The 23,560-nt window shown below is 43.3% G+C and overlaps 1 protein-coding gene across 2 annotated transcripts in view; it reads left to right on the forward strand.

Moving 5' to 3' along the window:
- KCNIP3 (potassium voltage-gated channel interacting protein 3) overlaps positions 1–23,560 on the forward strand; it is a 109,750-nt gene that overhangs the window by 43,679 nt on the left and 42,511 nt on the right. Inside the window, exon 1 of one of the 2 annotated variants that reach the window (XM_066593079.1) lies at positions 7,450–7,552. The exons of the other annotated variant lie outside the window; for it this stretch is intronic. Within the exon in view, the coding sequence (XP_066449176.1) occupies positions 7,450–7,552 (103 nt within the window). Of the gene's footprint in view, positions 1–7,449; positions 7,553–23,560 lie in introns of those variants that run through there. 2 annotated transcript variants of the gene reach the window in all.

Here is a 23,560-nt window from a genome sequence, read left to right on the forward strand (position 1 = left end):
GCTGAGTTGTGTCTGAGATAACGGATTAGTTGTATTTTCATTTTGTTATTTTTGTCCTCCCCTTCCAAGAGCCCTAACTTTGTTGTTCTTCTGTCGGTCAGACTCTGTGACCTTCGATGATGTCACCAGGGGGCTGAGTGATGATGTCACCAGGGGCGGAGCATGAGAAGCACTCACATACTCACTGACAAGTGGTCGTTAGTAGTTTGATGGGCCATAATAGCATAACCTGGATATTTGCTGTGTGTGTATGTATGTGTATATATATATATATATATATATATATATATAATTATTTATTTATTTATTTATTACACACGGCTGGTATAAGTTAAAAACACAGTAAAAAATGGTACAGGTACAAGTGGGGGGAGAGGGCACGAGCTGAACTGTACCCAGGCCCCAGAACTTTTAACTATGCACCTGACTATTCTCTATATACTCTCCCCGCCGTTGCAGAAGAAAACTCCACAAAGTTGGCAGTGTATAAAATGCTGGCCCCAGCTAGTCTACCACTGATGACCAGGCCTCATTTTTCCATTCTAATATGGATTCACATTCAAACTGATCCACGGAAAACGTGCTTACTCGATGTTATGCTGCACTACGTGGTCATGCCTAATTTCTATACAGAAAAAAAGCGCTAATCATGAAATAGCTGGTGTGTCTAATAAAGTGACCATCCAATGTTTAGAGATCACGACAAGTTGTTCACCCCCCCCCCTTCTAAGACCACCACTATTCCCATTTATCTCAGCATGGCTGCTTAGTATATCTCCTCCTTCTCTCTTTTTGCTGCCCTAGGTTTCTACGGCTCTTCTATTTCCTTTCTGCTTTCTCAGATAAATCACTAGAGTTATCGTGCTGTGTAATGTGTAAACAGGAGTATCCCCTACAAACTATTTCCCTTTCTCAGCATTCAGACTTAAAGGTCTTGCTTTTAATGGAGCAGGGATCCTATTTGTATAATGCAGAATAGATTCCACTGTCTAGAGCTTTTATCCATTTAAACATCTTTAATATTTTACATTGAAAGAAAGAGGAATCAATCTCCGCTGTATCTTAGCTCTCATTCTGGGGCTCAAATAACAGCACTGGCAGAAATGCTGAGAGAGAGAATCAGAGTAGGCAAATACTGTATATGATAGGCCTGATGGGGAGGGGCACGTAGGGGTGAGCCTGAGACCTGCTCAAAATAATGAGGAATAAACAGGCAGCAAATGAGCAAAAAGAAAAACAACAAAGTAATGAAGTTCTATAATATCCAAATGTAGTCAAAATTCTAAATTCTAACAATTAAAGTTGTAGAATCAAAGGTGGGCAAATATAGAGTGAGCTCCATCCTATGGTGGGTAGCCCAACTCAACTTAGCCCCAAGCCTTCTCGCAAGGGGTAGTAGTTAAAACAAGACTCCTTTTCCATAGGCATCACAACATTGGCAAATAACGGAAGGGCAATTGGAGGATTACACTACCGTGCTCTTCTATATGAGAAAAGGGATATGACCAGGGCCATTCTGGCATAAGTGAGTTATGGTTATGAACCAGTAGAAGAAAGGTTGGGCCATAGTCTGGTGGGGCTTTTTTAACTATATAAAAGTAAAATGAGTTCCTTCTGGCTGAGTTTAATAGGTTGTTGTCAATCAACTGTGGGATCAAGGCAAACATGAGATGCATAGACAATGAGAAGATAAAAAAGTCAATGAAGTATATAGAGACACGAGATGGATTATAAGGCTATGGGGGCAAATTGTTTTCACTTTAACGTATTTTGCTCTGACAATAATTTTTGCAATAAGGTTTATTTAAAATGTTGCACTCTTTGTCTTCTGCAACTTCTACATATTGCTGTGTATAGACAGTGCAGTCTGAATCTCAATAGGAGATCTGTCAGTGTGCTGGACTGATGGCTTAGTTAGCATCTGCTCTCTCCTCTCCTGGATGTTTTTATCAGCTAATCTGTGACCACAAAAAGATAAACTGTGACGGGGTCATAAATGAGCTGTTAAGAAGTTGCAGAAGAGGAGAGAGCAGAGGGAAGCTAAGCTGTCCAACCAGCACACTGACAGATCTCCTATTGAGACTTAGATAGCAGTTTCTATATACAGTGATATGTAGGAGCTGCAGAAGACAAGCGGTACAAAAGTTTTAAATTAAACCCTGCTGCAAAAATGATTGTTGGCCAAAAATACATGCATTTAAGTGAAAACAATTGCCCCCCAAAACATTTCTAATGGCATCCATCAGGTTTACGTCAGGGTTTATGGTTGAACACCTCTGCAGAATATGGAAACCTGATGGAAATGGAAAAAAAAAGTGTTGACTATGGCATCAGATCAGATTCTTGATCTCATTTTTTCTGTTGGTGAGAAATTGATTTGCTTGCTATGGGGCACCCATTGACACCTTAGAACAATCATTTGGGGAGCTACCAAATAACCCCCATGTCATTTGTATTCTATTTTGAAATGTAACCGTTGTTATCCACTTTCTAACCATACAGCACAATCGATTTTGTTGTTGAAAGGTTTCCTCAATCATGTCTGTTGAGAACAGTGATGAAATATAGATTTTCCAGGATGCACATGAGGCCAATGTGCCATTCACTGCCGCTTTTTTTATCAATCTTTAGCTTCCTGAAACATTGACCTTGGATTGCATAGTTCTATTCTTTGATGGGTATTTGAAGAAGTGCACTGAAACTCAAGTCTACAATTTCCAACCTGTTCTTCTGATCACGCAAGCCCATGTTCTGATGGATCTCTGGTCAGTGAACTGTAAGAGAGTTGGCCAACCCTTTTTAATAAGCAGCAGCTCCATATACCCATACACTTCTAGGAAACATGTAATATAACACAGCAGTCTCCTATATCCATGCATTACATGGCTAGTCATTCATTTCAATAGCCTGCATGAAATTGACAAAACAAATAATGCGCCCAGATATGCAAAACTCAGCCAGCAGGTATGTCACAGGCAGATATGTAAATGATTAGTGGTAGTTTGATTATACACTGGGTCTTGTCACCAGATGCCATAAAAATGCTTCCCACGTTGCCCTATAAAAAGGTTCTCGGAGGCTACTCTTGTGTTGTAGACCTCTTGTTGGGAGATCGTTGACCACTAGACATCTCTCTATGATGCACTCAGACATTTTGCCTAGTTAAATATCTTTGATAGGGAGCTCATCATTGGAATGAGAGAAGCTGGATGGTCATTTCGACAAACCGCCCGCCATGGGAGCAGTGGTTATGTGAGGGCACGCTCACACGATGAGCAGTCTCCAGATGGTCCAGACAGACCACCAGTAGAGAGGATTGTTTAATTTACCAACAGGTGCGAGCAGCTCCAACAGTTTCATTTTCCACCATCCAAACATAGGTGGCTGCTCCATTACAGACCCCTACCTCTGACTGGACCATTTCCAGGTGCTTAGCATAAAGAAATTTGGTGTCACTGAACCCATTACATCCTGTCCTGCCATTAACACGTCAATACTATTGAATTTGCTTGCAGTGGTGTTATGAACAAGAAACCTGGACTGCTACAGACTGGAACTGTATTGTCTTTAGCAGCAAATTCAGGTTTTATTTGGAAACCAACTACAGTCGTGTTTGAGTATGAAGGCCCCGTGTTTAGCGCTACAATCCTTCCTTTGCTGTGGAGCGACACACTGTCCAAACTGCTGGTGGGATGATCTAGGGAGCCATCATATATGACAGGTGGTCACCCATAGTAATGATCGGGGCCACTTACATCTCAGCTATATGCAGGAAATCCTGCAGCCACATGTGTTGCTTCTTATTGCTAGCTTTCCAACAGAGATTTCAGCAGGATAATGCTCACCCACACACTGCAAGGGTTTCCCAGGAATGGCTCTACCAGGTTGCCACACTTCTTTGGCCTGACCACTTGGCAGATTTATCTGTGCTCAGGCATTTATGGGACCAACTGGGATGCCAGCTTTGGCAGCATATGAGTGTGCAGGATATAGAAGCCCAACTGCAACATTTGTGGGCAAATGTGGCACAAGATAACATTCAAAGTCTGCATGCCTCTATGGCCGACCAGGTATTAGTGTATCTTGACGCCACCGGAAGCTAGGGGTTTGACAGGAGGAACGCGCCTCTCACACCCCCAGCTTCCGATAGGGTCAAGGCACAAAGATCCTAGCAGCACAGGGTGGGTTGATTTGTCCCAGCACTGCAGCCTTAGCCAGAGGGTTACTATAGTTCTTAGACCTAAATTATTACCTGTAAATGCTGCCATGCCAGTAACATGGCAGCATTTACATGTCATAATGTAAGGCGAAGAACTATAGTTCTCCTGATGTTGCGCAGTGTTTGAACAGCAAGGGAGTATTCCGTCCTCTGGCAGGGCGCCGCGGCCCTCGCAGCCGGGGAAGGCACTTGCTGCTAGGGGTGCGCGCAGTTATTATCTTCTCTAGTGGCTTTGCAGGATCTGCTGCCTAACACCCTGTGCAGCCAATCAGGTTCAGTAGGCGTCACCCCCTGTCAATCTTGGCTCCACCAGGAAATCATGGTGGCGTCAAGATACACTAATACCGGCTGACTATATCTTATCATGTATCCAGGCTAGAGGTGGTCCAATAGGGTACTAGAGGCTCCATTGTAATGTATAGTTTTCCCCAATAAACTTTTAGGGGCTCTTGTTTTCAGAAGGGTGTTGTAACAAAAATGGTGCCTATACAATTTAGATCAGGTCTGCACAACTTGACAGTAGGTACAGGCAAAAATTAACATCAGCAAACCTCTTGGGGCCACAGATAGGTTTTTAGAAGCTTACTAACAAAGTGAGCCGCTAAAAACCTATTTAATCTATAGATTAATGATTAAACTAAACATTTGAAAAACTAACAATTTACATTTACAATATACTTAGGAAGCGGAGAAAAAGCTCAAGCAGAATCACAAATAACTATTTACCCTGTAATACAGCATAACACAGCATATACACTTACTGCAGCCTATACACACGACTCTAAGTACTGTAGGTACTACCCTGTTTCCCTGAAAATAAGACATACCCTGAAAATAAGACATAGCATGATTTTCCAGAATTTTTGAGGATGCAAAATGATTTTTCAGGCTTTTTGAGGATGCTTGAAATATAAGCCCTACTCCAAAATTAAGCCCTGCTAACAGTTAATTAAAAAAATCAATTTAAATAGTATCCAGGCAGCTATACATGTAAAAAAGTTAAACCTTTTTGAACAAAAATTAATATAAGACACTGTCTTATTTTCGGGGAAACACGGTAGTGGCTAGAGTGACATGACTGCCACATACTGTAACATGACTATGATGCCAAGAGGCTAACAACTTGCCTCTTGACATAGTAATGTTACAGTCTGCGGGTCACCAGAAATCTCACGGGCTCACAGGTTGTATGTTGTGCAGGCCTAGAGGAAAGGCTGTCAATACTTGTGAGAATGGCTGAATATCTAATGTTTAGGGGGGGGGGGGGGGGGTCCTGGTTCTTTAAAGGTGTCAGGGAAAAAGAAAAATCAGTATGTTAGATTTCAAAATGCCTGATCCTTTGTTCCGGCGGGACACAACCCGCCGCCAAAGGTGCCTGGTAGCAGCTTATTGTCCTATACCCATCAAAAACACATACGTATTTGGGTTAGTCAAGTGTGCATGTACATGGATGAGTCAGGAAGAACAAGTCAACAGCTATTGAAGGTGTATGGGCACCTTAAATAGTCAACTTTTCAAACAACATGTGCTTATATGAAAGCCAATGTGATAACTAGCAAAACTGTTATTTACTTTACGTAGGTAAAATTACATTCTTGTGCTGAAAAATCACTCTAAAGGGTTGACCACTAGGGGTTTATATTCCTCCTAGCTTGCTGTCCACTGCCTACTGTGAAGTGTGTTATTGGAGATAATAGGACAGCAGTACAGAGGAGGGGGATGAGTCATTGTGCTCATTGAAAACTATGAGAATAGAGGGGAGGTGGAAGAGGAAAAGGGCAACACACACACAGACCTGCTGCTGGGGCTAATCAGGAGTTATTTACTGGTATTTATTCACATCTCCACTGCTCAGTCCTGCTGTAGATGGTCTTTCATGATGATGTTACATCTGTGTGTGCTACAATTAGAGACCAGAATCCATAGTTCTCTGCATCCCATTCTATACAACACAGCAGAGCAGTCAGGCTCTTTCCATCAGTTCCATTGAGAATCACAGAAACAAAAAGCAGAATACAAGTCATATAATGCACAGATACTCCTAAAGCACATACAGCCTGCTGTCATTGCGGACAGCACAGGAGGAAAATAACACTGTCCATATTGCTGTGGCCCAGTTTAGTATTGCAGGTCCACCTCCCTTTGAATTTGCTGTTCCTGTAGTCCCGAACTGAGTAGCTTAAGAGGTGATCAATAGTAAATGTCGTGGAGACCCCCTTTAAAGATTTACATTTTGAGTGTTGAGGTAATGTATAAAGTTGGTGGCGTAGTTATAGGGAATGCAGAGGTAGCAGTCAGACAACCTAATGACTGAGGGGACTCAAATGCCCATCTACAAAATAGCACACCAGTACTATAAATGGCACATGGTTGGTGGGGATCCCGGTTACAGATTTTGCATTGGAGCCTAAGAGCTTGCATGGACATTATAAAGGAAGACAAATACTACAATGATTATATTGTATCGCTTTCAGTGTTTAACCTTAGAGAATACTGAGAAGCAGCTGCTCCATCCTTCCTTTCCTCCCTCCTTCCTTCTTTCTCTCCCGTGTCACCTCTACTCAAACACAATTCTTCACGTGCATGGCTGAAAAAACCTGCAGCTCACTTTTCAAAACCGCGGGCTTGCTGAGGTAAGTCGTTTTCTTCCTGAAGACCATCATTCTGTTATCTCTATGGAAACCTTTATCTCAATCAATGTATGTAAGGAGAGAGTGGTAGTCCTTTCTCTCGCTCCTCCCCATCCCATGCTGGAGAGAGGTTGGATAGGGAAGGGAGGGGGGGAATTGATAAGAGCCGGCTAGTTTCCCAGCTTCTAATGGGACGTTATTAGGCTAACACCCACTGCACAACAACGTTATAGGTAGAGATGACCCGCTGCTTCTTAAGGACCCAACACAAGAGACCACTTTTGGTCACTTGAGAAGCTTCTCTAGATGCTGCAAGTGGTTCCACCTAAAATAATGCTGACCTGAAGCCATCTCCGCACTTTAATGCAAGTTCTAGCTTGTATTCCAACGTATTTTTGCTTACCACCTAAGGTGTTTCAGGGGTCTAGTTACCCATCCTGGAGCCTTTCTTCCCCTTTGGGATTTTTTTCATTGGTCATATCTGGAAGTATGATTTCAGATGTCTCCTAAGGGATTCTAAATCAAGAAAGACGACCTGGAGGCCAGGTTGATTTTTATGCTTGGTGCCACAGACCCCGTGTTGAGTAAAACTGGCCTATCATGGGGATCCATGGAATGGAACTGTGTGCAATTGCTGTGGTTATTGTACTTTTCATAGCCGTCCTCAAGCAATTTGGAATACTGGAACCTATGTCTATGGAAGGTAATTAAGAATCAATTCTGTTTCCTTGCATTACTATGTTAAGACTGGGTCATTGCAGGTGATTATTAATCCTATTAACAGGTAAAGCATTGCTGACCACTATTGTTTGCATTGAGCTATGGTAGTACATTACATGCGGTGTTGAATAAGTGACATTTGACAAACTCAACTCTGCTGCATCTGTTTTACTTACCTTCATCTGTCCAAAGAATAAACTTACTGCAGCAAGGCGAGAAGTTTTCAAGTACTGAGGTTGTACATGCAAGATTTGTAGGGTTTTGCCCACCGCCTGCACTTGAATTCTCCAATGCACTTAGATAATAACAACTCCTGTGTGGCACAAGCAGGAAACATTGAGAACTGGCATCTGTGATACAGCTTTTATGTAAATCAATGTGCAAGGATGAGAGATGAGCAGCCGAAAGGGAGGAAGGATAGAGGGCTATACCACAATGACTTCTATGGCCACTGCAAATTCGACAGTACGAAGAGGTCTGTGCTAGAGTGGCACATGGGATGCATTTTTTGGGAACCTAGATCAGCAACCTGCTGCCCAATTATTAGTGACAGGTGACATGAAAGTACCAAAAAAAAAAAAAAATGTAAACATTTCCACCCGAAATCGAAAAATACTTAGTCAATTTAAAGCTTTTATTAAAATGATACACAGACGTGTATTTATCCGCTCCTGGAAAAGCTTAGTGATGATAACCATATGGTTTCCTTTACAGCCTCCATGGGAGTTGTCACCCAGCTTTTCTGGGCCCTCAGTGGCAAATCCGCTTGGTTATGCAGAAATACAATTGCAGGGAATGCAGCAGCTCATAAGTTTTCAGATGGAAGATGAGATCTGCACTGCGATCAGTTGCTTTTTGCAACAAGGGCAGTTTTTCGGTGAAGACTGTTTTGAGAAATGACACTAATCTAAGGCGTACTCAGTCGTTCTACATTAGTACAAGGTGACGGTGAAGTCCCTGCCATCCAATAGCAATGCTGCTGGTAGAACGCCTCTGGGAGAGATAGGTGGTTGCATTGGTGAGAGTAGCGCTCTTCCACTAATCTTAGCTCAAGGGCGCAGGTACACAGGTGATTGTCCCGCACGATTTCTATGCGTTGTGAGATGCACAGAAAAAAAACCAATTTTTTTTGAATGGGGGCATATACATATGTAATATTTCTTCTTAAAGAATTGCCTTTTCTTCCCTACGAGAGCAGGGAAAAAAGTGAGTGCAATGTGATGCACTTTTGCTCCCAATAGGGAATAATGGGCAATTTTCACATGCGTGAAAATCACAAGTGCAGCGACGCTATTTTTTTGTAAAATACATTGCACTCGCATAAAAAAAATACAGATGTGCAAGTGTGATATCGTTTTGAGAAACTCTACATGCGTTTGTGTAAATGCACCCTAAAGAGAACCCGTCACGTCCAAAAAGCACCATAAACTAAATTACAGGGAACATGGAGTCCGGGGGTGTTTGTCTTATACTTATCTGTCCCCATACTGTCACCCCTCAAAGTCAGCGCCCGGTCCATGAGCGCGCCTTTTCTCTTTAGTCTGTGCACCCGCATATATACAGTGTATCTATGGGAGTGGGCACGAACTGACTGAAGAAAAGCCTTACACTAACAGTGCCAATTCCCAGGGTGACCATGGGGGACATGCAGTTGGTAAGTACAGTATAAGTACACCCCAGACTCCACGTGTCCTGTTCTATAAACACCATAAGGCCGGCTTCACATTTACATTGGAGCCTCTGGTCGAATGTTCCATTACAGATCCGGCTTAAAATACCATGCTTTTTCTTCCGTTCAAAAGCTGGACAGACCCCATACATTCAACAGGGTCCACCCAGCGCTGTTCGGTTCCATCCCAAGACAGAGCCGTTCGGCTGCGTGGATTCCCCTTTTCTGCTCCCCGAATAGAGCAGGAAAGCAGAACCCCGGGTGCAGATGTGAAACCACCCTAATTAGTTTATGGTCCTTATCGGATGTGACCGTTTCCTATCACATTTGGTCTGTACATCACAGGTAAATATCGGGAGTATTTCCCGACGAAGGTACAACTCCAACTTATGACACTGCCTAGCTATGTAGTCGCGCACATCAGCCATTGGCTACAATGCAAAAAATTAACTGTATATATCCCTCTTTTTCCTTACGGTGGCCCACTCTTTAGTAAAGTGCTGTCGGCTGAACTTTCCTATATGTTAAAAAAAAAAATATATATATATACTGTATATATATATATATATATATATATATATATATGTCAGTGTATACTATAAAGACGGAGACCAAAGGGGCACTCGGAAGAACGAGGTGTGCGGATATGTTCAGTGTACCTGTCGGGAACTTCCCTGGTGCTTACCGAACGTGATTTGTGAAGATAGTGTTACACTGATGCAGGGGGTCAGGATATAGAAAGCTAAGTCCACACTGCGTTGGTACGCTGTGTCTAATGTATGCGCGGAGAAAAGTTTCCAGCATCTATGTTACAGTAGCCATAGGCCCCAGCTTTTCTAAAAAAAAAAAGTGTCCTCCCGGTTCAGTCATGCCAGTATACCGCTTTCTTTTTTCAATTTTATAGGGTAACGGAGCAGACTGTGCTTTCTTGTACAGAAGTCTACTGCAAAAAAGTACATTTTTATACAATAGGAGCCAATGGGTTCCACAGTATGGCAATTGACACAAGCCTCCTCTGGAGGGGAAGCCATGAACATAATGAATATACAGCCTACTACCGTTGCTATATGGCCAGGGCTGCTATAACAGCCCCCTCCTACTAGGTGCCATTTACTATACTGACCTTCTTTATATAGCAGAGGGACCTTTGTGCCCCCTTAGGTGCCAGGACCTGGGTGCTACTGCCACTGCACCCCCTATAACTATGTTCTGGACTAAGGCAAGCTTCGCACAGACATATTTGCACGCGGAATAGGCAGCGAATAGAACCCATTCATTTCAATGGGTTTGTTCACATTTTTGTAGTTTCCTTGCACATTTCGGTCACGCCAAAAAAAAAAATAGATCATACTCTATCTTTCTGCATATTTACGCACCATAGAAGTCAAATGCAGGCGCATTACGCAAGGAGATGCGTGAAACTTGCATAATTCTGCTTGAAAAAGAATACATCTAGAGTTCATTCGACTAATTAGCCATTTCAATTGGTGTGTATTTGTTTGCCGCGCACAAATAAACATGCCTTGTAGGCGCAAAAAGTACAGCAATAAAGCATCGCTCAGTCCGGAAAAACGCTGTACGGAAATATGCATACGCCCTTGTGAAGCCGGCCTAAGGGTGCATTCACATGAGCGAGTTTCTTGCGTTGCAAGACACACAAAACTTGCACTGAAATAGACCCTGTTGTTTTCAATGGGTCTTTTTACATTGCGACGCTGCAAGATAGATCGCTGCATGTTCTATTTTTCTGAGAGTCCGCAGAAATCTCGCCCATTGATTCCAGAGGGTAAGAAAAAAAATCATGTACCTGCGAGTTTCATGTGCGTGCGATGCGGTTTTTAATATTTCCTATTGAAAATACGTGCAATTTTCTCACAAATTGCAACGCACTCGTAGTGATCATCGCAATTTCACAAGTGCAATATCGGGCTGAGTTTCTCGGACCGTTATCGCACTCACCCGCGTGAATGCACGCTAAAATGTAGATTAGTTCACGAACGAGTTAGACTTTGTTCATCGCTGCATTGGAGGCTCCATTGGAAGATCCCTTTTTACAGTGTTTAATACTGTAAAAAAAAAAACATCAGACTCCTTAGAGAAACCCACCAGACCTCCATTACAAGTCAGTGAGGTCTGTCAGGGGTGTTTTAACATGTGACATACGTTAAAAAAAAAGTGTTGTTGCTCCCCTTATAAGCCATGTGAACACAACCCATTCGTAAGGATTATTGGCACATAGTAATCATTGTAGTAATATGCTGTATGGTGGGCAGTGGAAAAGTCGGCGGCACCGCACTGTTATGAAGGAGCATCTTTCTTTTTACCTCAGAGCTACCAGGAATGAGAGCCGAGCTGTGACGGTTACCTATAGCAACCAATCACAGCGCAGCTTTCATTTTATCTTAGAGCTGTGAGGAATAAAAGCTGCGTTGTGATTGGTTGCTATGGGTAACAGTCACAATTCAGCTCTCGTTCCTCATAGCTCCGAGGTAAAATGAAAGCTGCGCTGTGATTGGTTGCTAGGGGCAACAGAGAGATTTTCCTTTAGGGTACGTAGTGGAAATGCTGCAGATTTTCCATATCTGAAATCCACCACTGATTTCAGCATCTGCAGCGCTCCCTCACTTCAGAATAATTTGCACTGGCAGCGCATGCCATCACCTGGCAGCATTGCCAGTCAGGTCATACCACTTCCATATCACCTGACCAGTGGCACTCACTAACAGCTGCCAGGTGATGGGGTGCTCTGTTCTGCGCAATGTCATCAGAGGTGTGGGGGCGCTGTAGATGCTGAAATCTGTTGTGGACACACAGCTGATTCCTAGTCAATATCCACACCAATGGTGCCGTTTTTGACTCGGTTTTTGATGGAGAAATGCTGCAGATTTTGCCACAGATTTTCCGTTACGTGTAAACGTACTCTTAGACAGATTTCATAAGAGCGTGATGCCGAGCTATATTTCCATGGCCACCCTGTTCTTAGACATTCATACTGTAGGAATATAGATATGTCCATCTCACCTTAACCCCTTAGTTACTGCCAATACGCCTTTTTACTGATCTCACTAATTGGCTTTAAATCTGCGCATGCATCTTTTTAAGGTGGTGGCTTGGCTGACTACTGACAGCCAGCCTCCTGCTCTAACTGCCAGGAATGGAGAAACCTCAGATCCTGGGGCAGTTTAACTCCCTACATGCCACAATCAATAGCAAATGTAAAATCAGGACGCGCTGGATCCGAAACCCGGAAGGAATCACGGGCAGTGAACCAACAGACCACAAGTGTACACAAAGCAGTGGTAAACAATAAAGAAAACAGACACCAGGGGAACACTGTCCCCATAAACCCTTTACCTAGTAAAGGGACCTGCCTATACTCAAGTAACCCGCCCTAACAAGGGTGAACCTGACCACGTACCTAGGCTACTAGCAGACCCTACGTAGGAGAGGAGAAAACCACAGAGAACAAGATATCAAAAATGGTAACAGTATTTAGCTTAGTGAAGAACCAGGAAAACAGGAGATCCAGCACCAAACTCTGACTTCCACCGCAGTCATGGGGAGACTGAAATAAACAGCAATGAGCTAAGTGCAAGGCCAAGTTAAATAGTCCTCTTAAATACCTACAGGTGAGGCTAAGGCTGCCTGTCCACAGGCGATAAATCACCCATGGATCACGCTCTGTAAAGCTTTCCAAAGGATTACTGTCCTTGAGCAGAGAATCATAGCGATTCTCCGCTCGCGGGATTTAAATCGTGGCATGCGATTCTCAGCAGTGAACCTAGATAGGCTCATCTCGGAGACCTGTCAGTGCCCCCCCCCCCTCCTCCCCCACTTGCGATTTTTATGCGCTGCGATTTTAACATTAAAAAGTCCCATTGACATTGGCATTAAAAAAACACAGCGCTATCAGAACATTAAAAACACTAGTGGGTAGAAGCCCTTAGATGGATAAACAAATTTAAAAAAAAAAGTTAGGTATTATTGTCGCGTTCGTAATTACCCAGACAATGACAATATTTGTTCATTCATCACACACGGTGAACGCCGTGAAAATAATTTTAAAAAGTAACGCCAGAATTGCTATTTTCTTTTATTCACCTTCCAAAAATGCAATAAAAGCAATCCAAAAGACACATGCACCTCTCAATGTGTAAAAACTACAACTCGTCACGCAAAAAACGAGATCTCACAGAGCTTCGTTGTCCGAAAAATAAAAATGTTATGGACCTTAGGGTGCATTCAGACGACCGTATATCGGCTCGGTTTTCACGCCAAGCCGATATACGATGTCCTTGTCTGCAGGGGGGGGGGGGGGGGGGATGAAGGAGCCAGGAGCAGGAACTGAGCTCCCGCCCCCTCTCTGCCTCCTCTCCACCCCCTCTCTGCCCCTCTGCACTATTTGCAATAAAAGAATTAGCCCTGCCCCGTCCTGCCTCTCCTCATTGAAAATAGTGCAGGTGGGTGGAGAGGAGGCAGGGAGGAGGCGGGAGCTCAGTTCCTGCTCCCGACTCTTCCATCCCCCCCCCCCCCCTGCAGAGAGGGATGCCGTATATCGGCTGGACATGAAAACCGAGCCAATATACGTTCGTCTGAATGCAGCCTTAGACTGTGGCGATGCCAATGCAATTGTTTTTCTTTAAAAAACTATTTTTATTGTGCAAAAAGTAATTTTTTGAAAATCTCCATAAACTTGGTATTGCAGTAATCCTACTCATCCACATAAGTGATTATGTTATTTTTATGGAACGGTGAACACTGCAAAAACCAAACCCAAAAACAATGGCGGAATTTCAGTGGGTTTTTTTCATCTCTCCACCAAAAAATGTAATAAAGTTACACAACACATTATACATACCCCAGAGCAGTGGTGTAACTATAGGGGATGCAGTTGCACCCAGGCCCAGGAGCCTAAGGTGGCCCATAAGGCCTCTCTTCTCCATATAGGGAGCCCAGTACTATGAATAAAGCATTATAGTTGGGGACCCTGTTACAGGTTTTGTATTGGAGCCCAGAAGCTTCAAGTTACGGCTCTGCATTAAGGAGTTAAGAGAAGTTGGGGGGCCCCAAGATAACTTTTGCACTCAGGCCCGTGAGCCTTTAGCTATGCCCCTGCCCTAGAGTGGTGTAAAATATACAACTCATCCCACAAAAACCAAGCCCACATACAGCTATGCCAACGAACTATGGCTCTTGCAAAGTGACAATGAAAATCACTTGGTCCTTAAGGCACAAAGCAGGTCCGTAACTAAGGGGTTAATCTCATTTTCATGGGTTGATGAGTTACTATCACTCATTTATGATATTCTGTTTTAGTACAACGGACAGCACATTTATACAGCGTGGAGCCACCTAGGTAGAGCGGACATATAAGTATATACTGGTCTACATTATACACAGCTCCCCATTGGAGGCCAATGATTGGGATCCCGTATATTGTATTGCACTTGTTTATGCTCCTCCATCAGTGATGTTCCTCACGCCTACGGGAGAGTGTTTACCCAGAACACTTAGGAGCGAGATGTGCGCAGAGCAGGACAGCCCCTGGTACCGTGCCAGGATGAGCCTCGGGGGAAATTACGTCATGATAGTCAGCAGTAAATACTGAGATCCTTGGTCATTAGGAACCATATTCCTTACTAAACCTAATGCTCATTTGGCAAGATGTTGGGCTGGGTTGCCATCGGGCCATTATATATGGCAAGAAGTGCAATATACTGCTGTCTATAGACTTTACTCCACAGTCTCTATGTCTGCATCATAACGTTACCATCGTAATCTCTTCTATACTTACATCAATCCCTTTACTCTGTCCTGCCAAAGTGCAGAAGCTCCAGTTACTGAACTTGGGGGTCTGTAGGTTAAGGACTCCTTCACACAAACATTTGCGCGCATTTTTGCGCACGCAAAGCAGAGAATAGAACCCATTGACTTCAATGGATTTGTACACATATCCTTTTTTTGCATGCACATTTGTCATTTGTGTCCCATAGAAGTCTAATTCACACATATTGTGCAATTAAATGCTGGAAATACAGCGCAAAACCACGGCGAAAAAAACACATCTTGACCTTATTAGGCTGCATAGCCTTTTATATCAGGGTGGGGAGTGCTGTTCCCATGTGAACTGTCCCTGCATGCACAAAAGAGTAGAGTAAAATGTGCAATACGCGAGCAAAAGCACTTCGTTCAAGACTTAGATGCATTGCATAAAAAGGCATAAACCTGTGTGAAGGAGCCCTAAGGTTTTTCCATTTTTACGTATACGATCCATTCAATGGGTTCATTAACATGTGCGTATTTTTCCTGCACTTTTTAAATGCGCAGAAAAAAGCGGCATGCTCTATTGCCCTGAACCTCTGTGCATCTGAAGTCACCATAGAAGTCAATGGGGTGCGCACATGTGTGCACAATATGCTAGATGACGGGCGGTGCGAATCCTAAATTCCTAGCACGTCAATTTATGATGCAGATTTTCACCGCGGATTCCACCCTTCGAATGAGTGGAGCTTCATAAATAAGCCCATGTGTTGTTTGCTCCAGCAAACCGAATGGTTCCATCTCTAATTACAACTGCTGCTGCCAGATGTCAGCTGACACCCACCATACAAACCACATGCAAATTTGCAGTACAAGTACAGTGGATGCTGCCAAGGAGTAGACCTGGCAGATAACGTGCACTGTGGTGTTGGCAGGGAATCGGCACCAAATCCATGATATGGGCAGTAAAATCTGCATGTGTTCCATGATTTCTGTGCAGAACTTTTCCACGATGCAGAATTTTCACGGCATGTCCAAAGCAAATCTGTGATGTCTGGACCTAGCATAAAGCTAGTTTCACATGGGCGTTTATGATTTTGCCGCTCAAAAATCGCAGCAAAATCGCATCTTTGTTCCCGCAACTTTTGAGCATCTGTGTAGCTTTTTCTTGAGAATAATTGTGTATCTCTGCCGCCCGCGATAAAATCGCATGATTTATTAGCGCAAAAGACAATAGGACTTTCCAATGTTAAAAACACATGAAAATCGCAAGTTTCGTGCACTGCAATGCGATAAAAAAAGGCTACATAGGGTCATAAAAAATAAAAAAAATTGCACATCGCAGAAAGTTAGCGCATGCTGCAATTTTTTTCCCCACAATATCGCATCAGTGAAAACATTGCTAATGTGAAGGAAACCATTGAAAATCATCGCGCAAACATCGAGTGATTTTATTGCCCATGTGAAGGCACCCTAAGTGTGCAGGTAGCAACAAGATATCAGCTAAAAGAATAACTTCCAAATTATGGAATAGATAATAGAAGAAGCATTTTTTTAGATACCAAAGTCTATATTTTTGGCCCCTCCATAATTGTCATACATGTCTTCAGTGTAGATGCTCTGTGCAAATCGTCCTATCTCTAGTTATGTGTATTGCACAGCTGCAGCATGTAAGAGGTTAATGTCTGACTGGCTGGGATATGTCTGGAAAATGTCTTGTCACGTGAGTATGTATGAGATATATATATATATGTCTGCAAGAAGAAAGAGGTGATTCAGAGTTCCATTGCTTCAACGGTAGAGTGTGGAGGGAGAGTGCCGGCCACATAGGGCTACCTTCAACCCTCATGTGGTGAAGAACGGAAGCTGAGGAGAGGTGCACTGATGTCCCCATCCCAGGACCCCTACCTTGAACTTCTCCTGCTTCTGCCCTGGCTGACCCTCACTACACAGGCAAACAGGATCTCATTATTAGCCCTTTTTGGGACCCACCTATTGTCTTTTTGTTCTTGAGAAAGGAGCGTGCCAGCTCTGAAACGTGTTGCACCTTACAAACGTCTGGAGCTCTGTATAAATAAACACATTTTTATTCTACTACAGAAAGCTCCTTTTGCTTCCCGCTTGCTCTACGGACCTGTGTGGTCCTCACACCTACACTTCTACCCTATAGGTAGTCACGGTCGGCATCTTATGGGTTACCCTGAGCGCAGGAGTTATTTTTACTTATTTTCATTTGTTACAATTTCTGGAGGCCCCAAACCCTCCAGACTCTTCTCCATGCACGCTCTCTTCTGATGTCCCCCACCTAGGACAGAGTTTCCTCCCACCTCTGACCACCAAAAGTCTTTCTTATTTCTCCACGTGTTCCTGATCATAAAATATCCTAGGTACACAAAAGGCGCTGTCCCATTTTTTTTTTCAACGCCATTCAGGAGCCCTACCTCGAGTGAGTGGAAGTGAGTAGCCAGCCGTGCAGTGTTCCAAGTGAATGTCAGCACAGTGTTTTTTCTACCTCAAGTGTGTCTGTCCAGGAGCAGAGCCTTACAGATAACTCAGCCTGTAGGCCCAGTGTCATCCTGTGTCCCAAAGTGTGTGTGTTCTGACCAGGAGCGGAGTCATACAGATAACTACGACTGTAGGCCCGGTCTTATCCTGTGTTCTTTTCCCTGACTGTTATTCTTGCACTGGTGTGTGAAAGTTATCTTTAACCCTTTCCAATCCACTGTCTGACGTCTAAAGACATTATGACTTAAGTCTGTACAGCTCCGATGTTGGAAGACGTCCGTCAGGGTTCTCTTACTGTATATTGCCAGCCTGTCTGCTGACGGAGCCTATCCAATGTGTCACATCATACAGACTGGCTTTAGCCAGCATATAGCGCCATTGTATAACGGCAGAAAAAGAGTAAGCCCCCTAGGAAAACCAGGATACAAATTGGATTGGAAAGGGTTAAAAAAATACAGTTCCAGTCACTGCCTGTTCCCAGTGATTGAGGTATTCAACTTGGATCATGTGTGGATTCTTATTTTCTCCGCCAAACAACCAAAGGTGTGAAGGAACCGTGGCGTCACAAGTGACAACTTCTTTAGTCCACTACACATATATACAGGAACCGCTGTCCCAGCATTGCCTGGAAGAGGTCTAGCGGTGCCTTGGCTCAGGCCATATGCGTCCCTGTGTGGAGGAGTTTGGTAGATCCACCGTGACAAATGCCATCAATATCCCCACAAGCTACTCAATGTCGTGCCTCGGTTGCTGCGGGTCGTTACATTTTCTTCTGTCGGCCCTTCAATCCACCAGTTCTATTCCAGGTCCCATTTTCATCCATTCAAGATGGCTGTTAGTACAGCAAACCTGCTCTCTGACTGTCCAGAGCTGCTCATGTGATCAGCACTAGTCAATCAAGCAGCAGGACACAGTGTGCATTAGCTACTTAAGAAATTTCAGTAGCCATCTTAGATAGCTGAAAATGGGGCCTAGAATCGGGGGAATTGGAGGGGCAGCAGAAAAGAACAATTACAATTAATTTTATCTTAACCGGAGGGCTACTTTAACTTTTGACCTGCCTCAGGACTTTCACCATATTTCTAACATGAAATCAAATACTGCAATCAACAAAGCCCTAGCCAGTTCAGGTGTTAAATGAATGGCTGAGCGCTGTGACCAATCACAGGCAGTGCTCATCTGTCATTCAATGAATGGCTGAGCGCTTCCTGTGATTGGCTTTTGTGCTCAGCCTATCAGACCAGCACTTTTTGAAGGCGGGAATTTTAAAATCCCTAGGGAGCTGAACGTGCTTCACAGCAGTCTCGGCATGGAAGAGGGAAGACACGCCGAGGCCCAGACAGCGGCAGAAGATGATGTGTATATATATATATATTTTTTTTTTACAGCAGCTAGGTATGATTTTCAGGGAAAGGCTTATATTTCAAGCCCTTCTCCGAAAATCACTGTGGGAGTTGCCTGCATCCCTTTGCTTTCAATGGGGCCGGCTGCAGCGCATTTTTAACATGCGTGGAGCGAAAAGCAATGCTCGTCTGACTGACGCCTCATATTGTAATGTGCAAAAAAGGTGTCCAGGCCCCTCTTGTTCTCTTTTAGCAAGTTTGTCATCACCACGTCCTCAGGCAGAGAGTTCCATAGTCTCACTGCTCTTACAGTAAATAACCCACTTCTATGTCTGTGTAGAAAACTTCTTTCTTCTAGACGTAGAGGGCGCCCCCTTGTTACAGTCACAGTCCTGGGTATAAATAGCTAAATTAAATTTTAAAAATTGCCCCTCAGCCATCTTTTTTCTAAACCAAATAACCCTAGCGAGAATCTGAACAATTATCATTTAGTTTAAAAGGGCCTTAATAAGGCTCTTGATTAGTTGCATCGGGTGTGCTTGAGGGATTCTATTCAGCGGGTAGAATAATTCTGAGACTGCAGTGGTCATTAACGTAGCGTTTTGTGTTGAATTTGCAGAAACTACTTATTTTACTGTAGTTGTGTTGAGCTATTTAAATTTGTTGCTGTTTTTGTTTTTTTTGCAAATAGCTGAAAGTTTAAAAATTAGAAAATGTTTTAAACCTAATTTGCAATGGGGGTTAAATAATTTTGATTGCAACTGTACCTATGCAAACTCTAAGACAACTTTTATAAGGCATCCCCCTAAGATATAGCGTCTCAGCTCCAGCATACCTCTAAATAATGCAATCACCATATAACTCAGATAGCAGTCTACACAGTGATAGTAATTACTAGTGCAGTTACCTCCAGTAATCACAGGTGACATACTCTCCGATTGATGTCCATGTTTCCTTTTCTTCTCAAACCAGGTCCAGACCTCAATTGAGTCCTTTCAGCCACAACTCTTCTCTGCACACTCGAACGACAGTCATCCTACCACTAATCCCTGTAGTACTATAGCCTCCTTTGTGCTCTATATAGTACTATTTCCCCCTTTTGAGCTCCACAAAGCAATAGTACCCACACACAGTAATAATTATCTCATAATGCCCACCACAAGAAATAATGCTTCTTTTACGCCCCACAGTAATACATGCCCCTATGCCCCCACATATTAATAATAATAATCCCCTTTTTGTCCATCACAATAATACTCCCTCTGTGTCTCACAAAATAATTTTGCCCCCACTGTGACCTCCACAAAATAGTGTTAAGGCAACAGAAATGCAGTCCTAAGCTCTCACTCATGACCGTAAGGTTGCGAGTTCAATCCTTGCATGGTTCAGGTAGCCAGCTCAAGGTTGACTCAGCCTTCCATCTATTGCAGCGGTTCTGGGATTGCTGCCATGCTGATAGTCTGGTGCAGGTTTTGAAGGTGGTTCTCCATCTTCTGGGCCTGGTGGGTGTGGTATTAGGTGAGACATGCTTAGCTGCACCTGAGGCTAATTGTCAGGCTATTTAGTCTGACTGAGGTTGGACGGAATCGCCATTTAATCTTCAGTCTAGCTCTGACTGTGATCTCAGTTAGAGCTCTCATCTGGCTCGTTTATTTGCTTGCTGCATCTAGGCTAAGTTTGTGTTTATCTTCTATTTGTGTTCTTTGTTTCCCCGGTCCCATGTAGGGTTAAATAAGGGCCGAGGTACGAGGTCAGATACGCTTTTGTCAGGGTGAATTGCCTGCGTTTCGGCAGGGCCCCATCCCTGAGGTTATTTAAATAGGGAAGGAGTTCCCACATTTTGGTTTGTTTTTGTTGTTACACAGCTTGCGATCTGCAGGTTATAGATCCAGCACTTCCTGGGTGGATGTGATACCATCCTTCCGAGATCGGTAAAATGAGTACCCAGCTTGCTGGGGGGTAATAAATAAATTACCTGAAAGTGCTGTGGAATAAGTTGGCGCTATACAAATAACAAGATTTAATTGTGCCCCTCTCAAATTGTGCCCCTTTGTGTCTTCCCCACATAGTAATTGAGTCTCCTCTATAGATCCCCACAATTTGTACCTCCTCTGGGATGCCCCAAAAAGTACCCTTGTCTCTGTAATTTAAGCTCCTCTGTGGCACCCTCACTGTCTGTGCCAACTCTGTTGTCTTCCACAATGTAATTGTTCCCCCTATTGTGGACCCCCTCAGTTGCCAGCCCCCTAAACTCCGTACTGCAGCATACATCTCTTGTACAGCAGCACTGGGTCTCTACTTCTTCCTGTCTAGACACTGTCTGCAGCGAACATCTTTACTTTTTCTCATACCGGTAGTATAGCAGTGCTACATGTGTCTGTACCTTGACGACTCCTCCTTTCTCTGTTTAGAACTCTGAAGATTTGAAAGGAGGAAAAGTCAAAGTACAGATACAGTACTGTTCTACACAACTGCAAGGGCAAGTAAGGATGTGCACTGTAGGACGGAGTTTAGACAGGAAGTGTTATTCACCTTGCCTACACGAATGCAATCTATTTAAGGCTGGAGGAAAAGGATATTGGATATACACTTGATCGGACACCGTTCACACCAAACATAAACTGAACGTGCACGCAGCAAAGGAAAAACAGGCGCATAAACCCTACACCAATACCAGGCAGCTAAATACTTACCAAAGTACTAAAACAACAACATAGATGGAAATATAAATAAATACTAGGTATTAGATAGTATTTTGGCCAACGTGCATAAGCTCACAAGGCCACGTCAAGGGGTCCCTACACTAAGAAGATAACTAAGCCCAGAAAAAGGAACCCTGCCTATAAGCAGGGTAATTGTCCCAATAAGGACGACAACACACTGGAACCTAGGGACAATCTGTCTTGCCCCAGATAGGCATAGGCAGGAACACCAACATAGAACATACACACCAGGTGCCTGCACACCTACGGACGCAGGGAATTCCAACATACAACATAATACACACCAGATGTCTGCTCACCTACAGACATACACAAGTAATTGTGCACGCCTTCAAACGGACATTAAATAAGTCATTGTTCACACCTACAGACAAAGGGAAATCTCACCCAGAACCTCCTGCATGCATGGATACTTACATGGAAACAGACATACTTTAAACATACACACAGGTAAGGTACAGGGCATCAGACATCACCCATCTGATGGAGAAGGGACAAGGTGTCAGACATGGCCCCTCTGACAGCATAAAGGACATCCAATGTCTGTAACCACACCTGACAGAAGCGTAAGGGAGCAATGGCCTGCATAACATGCCAACAGGGAAACTAAGTCTCCAAACCATCCTCAGAGAAAATGTGGGAGAACTACTCATACAAGCCATACAGCATGCATGACTCCAACCCCCAGAGTTCTAAGCGGGAAGGATGATAAATGGATAATGACGAGCACCCTAGTAAGAGGGGTTGGTATATATATATATATATATGGTGATTGGCTGGCTGAATAACTGCACACCATCAGCCAACCAAATCAACTATACATGCAGAAGTGTGCTCCTGGAAATACATAGAACTACAGGTCCTAGGAGCACAATGTGACAGGAAGTAGGGAACCAGTGCTGCCATAGTGTCCTGCTGTGAATGCCAGTGATGTACGCTGCAACATGGAGTAGAGGCCCAGTGATGGCAGTCCTGTCATTTTATGCTTAGGGGCCCGGCTGCAGTTGCGACCTCTGTTACCCCTATAGCTATGCCATAGGTAACAAATGCAATAAATCTTGACAAAGCCTCTATAAAGTGATATGAAACAATGTGTCAGTTACAAGAGTGAACAAAACAGTCTTCACTTTACTGCAACTGGAGTGCTGCTATTCTTCAGTTCAGTCTTAGGGCCCTCATAACAGCGCTATACGAAGTGCCCCATAACAGTGCCATATTGTCACCAAGTTAGGTATCAAACGGACTGGTGTATGGGAAGGATTCAGTTAAACACTATAGGGTATCCCTCTTCATAAATGCCTCCCCTAACAATGCGTCATTGCACTCAGGAAACTCTATCCATGGCTTGTGTGTGCTGCATATATCAATTGCCTGTCTGCAGCTGGGTCTATATTTAGGAGGAAGATGGTAGAGATCTCAGAAGGACAGAGCACTGAAAGATGACACTGCAGTCAGCTAAACCTATGTCACATTATTATGCTGTTTTTAGGTTATCCCAAGACACGACAGAAATGTTTTCCTCTGTGGGCAAGAATGATTTATGTGTAAAAATGTCTATTTTAGAAGCAGAGATGTCACTAATTTCTGAGTTTATATTTTGGGATTACGAGATCAATAAAAAAATAATTTATGGGATTAAATAAAGAAAAATGTACAGGTCATAGGCAGGCGTTTTGTGTTGTGTAAAGAGAAACCACTTGTTGTATTAGTTGTGTTGAGCTATTTAAAGGGAAAGTGCCGTCAAAAAATGACCTATTAAAAAAAAACAAAAAAAGAACATTTTTATGTTAAATATATTTTTTAGGAATTTTTGGTGATTTTTTTTTTTTATCTCTTCAATTTAAATTCAGTTAAAAGGCTGAAATCTATTGCATGTCAGCACCAAAATCTGCAGAAAATCAGCTACGTATGAACATACACTTAAAGGGGTTGTCCCGCGAAAGCAAGTGGGGTTATACACTTCTGTATGGCCATATTAATGCACTTTGTAA

Source organism: Eleutherodactylus coqui, chromosome 2, assembly GCF_035609145.1.
Source record: "Eleutherodactylus coqui strain aEleCoq1 chromosome 2, aEleCoq1.hap1, whole genome shotgun sequence".
NCBI lineage: Eukaryota > Metazoa > Chordata > Amphibia > Anura > Eleutherodactylidae > Eleutherodactylus > Eleutherodactylus coqui.